The sequence below is a fragment of the Charadrius vociferus genome, unplaced genomic scaffold (assembly GCF_000708025.1).
Source record: "Charadrius vociferus isolate BGI_N301 unplaced genomic scaffold, ASM70802v2 scaffold266, whole genome shotgun sequence".
NCBI classification, from domain to species: domain Eukaryota; kingdom Metazoa; phylum Chordata; class Aves; order Charadriiformes; family Charadriidae; genus Charadrius; species Charadrius vociferus.
In genome coordinates this window covers 2,994,431-3,002,325 of record NW_009649114.1, presented here as the reverse complement: position 1 = coordinate 3,002,325, position 7,895 = coordinate 2,994,431, and the positions used below count along the sequence as shown (strand labels likewise).

Here is a 7,895-nt window from a genome sequence, read left to right as displayed (position 1 = left end):
TCCTGCTCTGTCATTTGAGACTGGGAGGCAGCCGTCCCCACGCCAGGGATGGGCTGAGACTGGGCTAAATATGTGATGGGCTGAATGGCATTTGAGCCCTGTGATTCCCGTTAGAGTCAGGGAAAATTGCGATGCTAAAAGACACAATGGCGTTTTAAGCACTTAGGGTGGAAAGTGATAATCCCCGGTCACGGTCATGTTCCCCCTCGTGCACGAACACCGGACGTGTGAGGGTCCGGTCCCCCCCCATCGGCCGTTTGGGTGCTGGTCCTTGGCGCCTGGGGAAGGACATGACCATGACAATGTACGGGCATCACGTACGCGGGCAGCGCTGCCAGCCCATGCACATGCCTCTGCCCTGGCTCCTGGGGGCTCTCCAATTAAAGGAAGGAGTTGGCACACTGGTTGTCTTTGGAAAATTCCTGGTCCCCAACCCTCCCATTGCTTCCTGCCAACGAAAAGCATTTCCAACCTTCTCCCGTCTTAAAAAGTGAGACCTAAATCCCTTGTCAGAAATAAACCAGGAGCTCCTGGTCCAACACGGGGGTCTTTACTGCATCACTTGCGGCACAGCAGAGCCTGGAGGGATGGAGGACAAAGGAACATGGTGTTCAGAGGAGGCAGGTTTCAAGCCGAGCCTTCAGAGGAGGGAACGTTAGAAAAGCCTGTGGCTGTTTTCCAGGGTCTCGGGCTAATGGTGTTTATTGGACCTCAAATTGGAGTGGGATCAGTGCAAGAGGCTGCTAAAATACGAGGAGGCAGCTGTCCTGCTAAGCACCAGCCCTCTCAGGATGGCTGGATCACCCTGGGCTGGTGCAGATGGTGGCTAAGCCACAGCAACCCACGAGTTAATTAGGAGCCGCTCTGCTATGAGGAAAGGTTGGGAGAGTTGGGCCTGTTCAGCCTGGAGAAGAGAAGGCTCCAGGAAGACCTTATGGTGGCCTTCCAGTCCCTAAAGGGGCTCCAGGAGAGCTGGGGAGGGACTTTTCACAAGGGCATGGAGTGATAGGATGAGGGGGAATGGCTTTAAACTGGAAGAGGGGGGATTTAGATTAAACATTAGGAAGAAATTCTTCCCTGTGCGGGCGGTGAGCCCCTGGCGCAGATTGCCCCGAGAAGCTGTGGCTGCCCCATCCCTGGAGGTGTTCAAGGCCAGGTGGGACGGGGCTTGGAGCAACCTGGGCTGGGGGGAGGTGTCCCTGCCCAGGGCAGGGGGTGCCACTGGATGGTCTTCAAGGCCCCTTCCAACCCAAACCATTCTATAATTCTATGATGATTCTAATCTCATTCTGGTTTGGTTTTTTTCCCCTTTTTTGTCCAGGTATCGTTTCGGTGCACCTCAAAAAGGACAGCCTTGGCAACCTGACCCTGATCGCCATCCCCAGCCTGCAGACGGAGAGCTGTGGCCGGCTGGATAACGCCATCGGCGACTCCTCGGTGACGATATGGCACAAACGCAAGTGGGCTGCCAGCGCCGTCACCGGCAGCGAGCACACACTCGTCAAGTGGAGTCACACGCAGCTCACCAAGACCTTCAAAGACAGGTGAGGGTCTGCTGCTCCCTGCAAACCTCCTGGTCCTCACCTTCTGCTTGGGGTAGGGTCTAACCGGGATGGTTTTGGTGGCAGAACTCCTGGTTTAAGGCAAAATGAGCAAAATCAATGCCCAGCCAAGGTGAAGGAAAGCAAAGCCCAGCTTGGTGGCTTCATAGTTCATCTCTTCTCCAGCTTGGGGATGGAGTGGGGCAGATTTGGCTGTCACTGTGATGCTTTTGCTTAAATATGTGCCTCAAACTGCTTTAAACCCATCTCCTTGGAGTGCAGCGTGCTCCAAAAGGAGGAGAACAGCCACCAAGCACACAGCACCGAACGCCCTTCTGCTGGTACCCGGCCAGAAGTACCCACCTCGAGGGTGGTTCGATCCTGTCCTTGTCCCAGGGCAGAGCCATCTCTGAAAGGCACTGCGGTGCTTGCAAGCGACCTTAGGGCTTGCAGAGGTTTGCCGCAAGACATCTTTCCTCTCACACTGGTTCAGGAAAGACCGAGGGCAGCTACGCCTGAAGGCTGTAACATTGCTCCCGTGAACCCGCTGCCCGCGGTGCGAAGGGAGTTGTGGTTTTTGGATGAGCAAGATCAAGGAATGACCCTGTAAGGAGAACAAATCTCCTCTTTGCTCCCTCCCCTCCTCGAAGCCAGCCCCTCTATGTTGGGAGTCATTCCTATTGTTGGACGATTTGCCGTGTTGTGCCCGTTAGGTAGATAAATAGACATTCCTGGTCATTGGCGCTATAAATGGTGCTTTTCGTAGGAGCCAAGCACACTTTGAAATTATAATGAAAGAAAATATTGGCATGCAGCAATAGCTGGCTTTCTGAAAATTACTTTTACGGAGTAACAAAGGATCTCCGCAGGTTGGACATGATGAATATGTTTCCTTTGAGAGTCCCTGAAAATTTACCTTATCAAGTTTGAGGCTCTACAAAAGAAACAGGGGAGGAATATTCTCTTCTGGAGCTTATAAACCAAACGTGTTCTTTTGTGTGTTTTGTCTAGCTGCCCGGGGAAGATGCTATTGAGGACAGACCTTCAGTACCACACAGATTCACTTTTGGAAGATGCAAACAGAAACCAGCCAGAAAGAAACAGCTACAACCCCTGGGGACTGCACTGTCACAGGCAGCACCTGAACCGCATGTCCTCCAAGCATAATGAGAACAAACTTCATCGTATCCTTTTTCCTCTCTCCCCTCCAGCCTAGTCTTGGCTACAAATACCAGCTCGTAATCAATGTGTGTTTTATGGCAGGGGGTATGCTTCCCTCCTCTGCCCAGTCCCTGGGAAAATACAGAATATACAGAGTATAGTTGCTCTGTTATCTTCTGCCACTGTTCAGTTGGACTAGATGATCATTGTAGGTCCCTTCCAACTGAAATTCTATTCTATTCTGTTCTGTTCTGTTCTGTTTTATTCTTCTGTTCTGTTCTGTGCTATTCTGTTCTGTTCTATTCTATTCTATTCTTCTACGCGGTTCTGTTCTATGTGGTTCTATTCTGTTCTATTCTATTCTGTTCTATTCTATTCTATTCTATTCTATTCTATTCTATTCTATTCTATTCTACTCTACTCTTTTCTATTCTAAAAAGCCTAAAACAGACCCCCACTTCCCATAAATGGTATCCAGCACAAGGATCCCCTTGGCATACATTTAAAAACACAACTACAGAGGAATTAGCAGCTGCCTCGCCTTTTATTTTCCTATTACACCTCATTACTCACCAGTCATGTGAGTAATAGAGTTTAACAATTTCCCCCACACCCACCGGAGTGAGTACAGCACCGAGGCGAGGTGTCGGACTGACAGCCCAGGGCTATCGTGTCACTAGAGAATGGAGCTGGTGGTGCTTTAATTAGTAGGACTGTACTACCGTAAATTAACTGAAATTGGCAGCAAGGGGGCTATAGCAATGACGTGTTGGTAAAATTGGCTCAGAATGTCTCATTACAGTTGTGAGCCATTATGGAGAGCGTCAGCAGTCGCTCTGATTTAGGACCTCTTTCCATTAGAATTTGAAAGTATTGGGTTTCCCTTAACTCATGTTCAGAGTTTCTATTGCTTGAGAACGTGGTGTCAAAATACAACTACCCCTGCATCCTGGACTTAAAGATGGGAACCCGGCAGCACGGTGATGATGCCTCAGAGGAGAAGAAAGCGCGGCACATCAAGAAGTGTGAACAAAGCACCTCTGCCTCTTTGGGAGTTCGCATCTGTGGGATGCAGGTAAGACAGAGCCTCCCTCCTTTTGCTGTTTGCCCAACACATGGCTTGAAACCACGCTGGAAATCTAAAGGGACTCTCTGTTGGTGTAAATGGAAGCGGGTTTATTCTCGTCTCCCACCAAATACAGGCTGTAAGAATTGGCCACTCGGCTGTGTGGCCCATCCTCAACCAGGAGCAGATGCTTAGGGAAGAGTGTAGAACATGGCACGTATAGGGTAACCCTTGCCCATATCCCCTCTTCGACTTCGGGAGATTTGGTTGCTTTCACAAGCGGTGGCTGCATAACACCACCCCACACCACTGCCACCAGTGTGAGCAGCTGGAACCAGTTTACCCCAGCCGAGAATCTGCCTGTACATGAACACAGATTCCCCTCTCATGCTCCCCCTGGCTGCTGCACAATAAAGAAAACCAAAAAAGCATCCCTTGCCCCGCTCATGCCTTCGCAGGGCTGGCTCAGCCTGTCGCTGTGAGAGCCAGGGGTTTGTTTTGAGCTAAATGTTATGGTTCCTCTTGCTCAAAATCGCCGCCCTTCCTCCTAGAAACCACACATTGGTTTCACTCACACTTCTCAGGCAGGTTTCAAACCGTTGTTCTGCTGTGCCTGAAGGATAATTATGACAATGATGATTATAAAGCACATATACAGCAGCGTAAACACTCGGTGTCAAAACCTGTGTCCCTTTCTGGTCTCTGACATCCTTCTGTTGAGCAGATTATCCTTTAAATTACAACTGGCGTGTGAGCTAATTCTAAATCCACTCCCTCATTTCTTAGTCAGTGTTACCCGAGCTTCACACAGAAATTTCTGTCTACGTCTTTTCTCCCTGTGTTTAAGAAAGCAAGAGTATTGCCACAGTCCCTATTGCGAGAAGGTACAAAGCTGGGGTATTCCTGTGCTGCTGCAAACTCCGACCATAGCCAGAGGGAAAATGCTGTAAATCGCCAGTGACACGGCTATGACTTACAGCTATTTGGGTTTCACAAAGGGGTAATTTACAGCAGTACAACAAGAACCTGCACTAGTGGTTTAAATTGAATAGTTTAAATCTCCAGAAAAGACAGGAGGTGGGATTCAGTGAGAATGCAGTGCATTGCCAGCATTGCTAGGTATCGCCAGACTGCGGAGGATCTGTGTCCCAGTCCTCAGCCTGGCTCCGAACTTTTGAGTTTAGGGCAAAATCTAGAGCTTTGGGGGAAAACTGAACAATCGAATCCAGATTGTTTCTTTCTTTCCTCCAGGTTTACCAAGCGGACACTGGCCATTTTCTCTGCAAAGATAAGTATTATGGCAGGAAACTCTCACCGGAGGGATTCAGGCAAACCTTGCGCCAGTTCCTGTGCAACGGTAACCACCTGCGAACGGATCTCCTGGAGCCCATCATCCTGCGGCTGAAAGCTCTGCTCTCCGTCATTAGGAAGCAAAGCTCTTACAGGTTCTACTCCAGCTCACTTCTCATCATTTATGATGGACAGGAGCACAAGGAGAACACGGCACCCTTGGATAACCACCTTCACTTCCAAAAAACAAACTGCACCACGTCACAGGGCACCAATCACTCCAGAGTTGACGTCCGCATGATAGACTTTGCCCACACCACTTTCAAAGGCTCCAAATGCAATCACACCACTTACGACGGGCCAGACCACGGCTATATTTTTGGCCTGGAGAATCTCATCAAAATCCTTCAGAATATCTCAGAAGGAAAATGACAAATTCTGTGAAATAGCCTGGATTTACTAGTGACCGATAGCCCTGAAAAGTACCGCACCGGGTCAGTTGTATGGGACCCTCACAGCTGCCGGCTGCCACGTGCATGGTTTGGAATAAGAGCACGGGCAGCTTGCTAGGAAAGTGCGAAAAAAACGCTACGTGCCATTACTGAACTCAAGCGTAAAAAGCAAAGAGCTGAAAGAATCTGCTCTGTCCGCAATCAATCACAAGATTTATTTTCCTTTCTTGTTTTACCGCTGTCCTTGATTTATTTGTGAGCCAAAAGAAAGCATTACTTGAAAGAGTCTTAATGATAAAATAGGACCTGCTCACCTCTACGCTCACGAAGCCACGCGGGCTAAGGAGATATTGTGCATTTGAGTGAGACTATTAAAATGAGCTGGCAGGTCGGAACAGACTGCAGTATTACTTTCAGCTCATGCTCAACACTATGGGCTGGAGGCAGAGACACACCAGCGGGAGAGAAAAACGCGCACCCTGACATTCACGCTCCACCTGCCCAGCGCTGCAGGACGGACGGGTGTTCTGTGTGCAGCGCGGGTGTGGAAACACAGCCGGACGAGACGCTGCAGAGGTTCTGCGCTGCTTAAGGTATAAAAGCAGGGAGACCTCAGACCAAGAACTCGACCTCGCAAAGGTTTAATAGCCCAGCGGGATTAAAAGTTTCAGAAACTTTCTAAGCAAGGGGCTCCGTAGGGGCTGGAAGAAAAGGAATGCGATGATTCTGTCAGGTACCAGTCACAAAAAAAACATTCACATCAAGGGATTTTTGCTTAAAAAAAGAAAGAAAAAAAAAAAGAAAAAAAAAGTGTGAGATTGAGTCAGGGACTAGACATTAAAGGTCACCTAGAAATTCTTTGATACAAATATTGTGTGTGTGTGTTTGGAAGAGACAGTAACAAAAGACTCAAAATGTTTACAGCTTTTGTGGACAGATTTTATTATTACAGAACAAACATAATTCCTTCCTGCATGGTGTGGGAAACCTGAAAAAAAAAAGTCCTTACACAAGGAACAGAGCTACAGAACCCCATTACTGGGGAGTGGGGATCCAAATAAAATTGTCTAAGTAACTCTCACCTGTTGTCCATCTCTTTTTCACCTCCAGAGCACCCTTACGTTATGTTACCTTTTGTTTAGGGCTGCATGTTTTGAAAAAAAAGCCATTATTTCCGCAGGTTTAAGCACCAGATCTCAAGGGAGACCCCTTCACTTGTATTTTACTGTGTACAGCTGGTGAATTGCTACAATTTATAGCTGGAAAATTTAAGTCATCTGGCCCAGTTGCATATTTTACTTGGCCTAAAGTCCATCTGGAAAGACCTCATTATTTACTGGATATCGTTCACAGTGTTACGTATTTGTTGCCCACAAACTCAGATGACTATAAAGAAAAGCCGCAAACACTCTGCTTCAGTAGTGAAAGGATTGAGCCATCAATTGTCTTGGCTCACACGTGTGCAGTGCAGTCTCACAATCAGTGCTAATTGTGGCTGTCACCAGCTCTGCTGATGGGCTTTATACAGACCCACCTCAGCATCTGCATCCCTGCTGGCCGGGACGGCAGCTCTGAACGCGGGGAAGGGTGGAGAAGGGTCTAAGCATGACACCAGCAGCCAAAGCCCCTTGTCAGCAGAGCAAAACACCCGCCTTGGCTGCAGGCCTCACCTGCCACCGCTCCTGGAAAGAAAACAGCAACAGTTGCTTGAATAGTGACAGAAGGCATCCTGCTCCTTCTCTGCTCACCCCTTATATTCAAGCACTTAATTATCAGGTATTTAGCCATTTGCCTGCCGAGAGGAGGAGCTCTGAGCCAGCCTTGAACCTTATGTACTCCATGTGGAGAAGGGAGAAAAAACAGGCAAGACTTTCTAGGTTTCAGAACGGCCAGGAGCCAAGCATTAAGGTAGCTATTACACACAGTGCTGCCGGCTGCCTGGCCCGGGTATTAGCAGCACCGCAGGAGGAAGATCCCTTTGCCAGCTGCACAAAGCAGACAGCCAGGCTGAGTAGGCAACAAGCATAGACTCATAGAATGGTCTAGGTTGGAAGGGACCTTGCAGATCGAGTTCCAACCCCCCTGCCATAGGCAGAGACACCTCCCACCAGCCCAGGTTGCACCAAGCCCCATCCAGCCTGGCCTTGAACACCTCCAGGGCCAGAGCTTCCACAACTTCGCCGGGGAACCTGTCCCAGTGCCTTACCACCCTCAAAGCGAAAAATTTCTTCCAAATATCTGATCTAAATCTTCCTTCTTCCAGTTCGAAGCCATTCCCCCTCATCCTAGCGCTACATGCCTGTGTAAAAAGTCCTTCCCCGGCTCTCCTGTAGGCTCCTTTTAGGTTCTGGAAGTGCGCTATAAGGTCTCCCTGGAGCCTTTTCT

General features: G+C 48.9%; 1 protein-coding gene across 1 annotated transcript in view; it reads left to right on the top strand.

Annotated features, from left to right (window-relative positions):
* Positions 1-5,806, top strand: part of IP6K3 (inositol hexakisphosphate kinase 3) — a 10,043-nt gene extending 4,237 nt beyond the window's left edge. Inside the window, exons 2-5 of the mRNA XM_009888258.1 lie at positions 1,322-1,544; positions 2,553-2,725; positions 3,602-3,777; positions 5,020-5,806. Coding sequence (XP_009886560.1) covers positions 1,322-1,544; positions 2,553-2,725; positions 3,602-3,777; positions 5,020-5,490 — 1,043 coding nt within the window. The 3' untranslated portion in view covers positions 5,491-5,806. The remainder of the gene's footprint in view (positions 1-1,321; positions 1,545-2,552; positions 2,726-3,601; positions 3,778-5,019) is intronic.
* Positions 5,807-7,895: the final 2,089 nt, after the last annotated feature.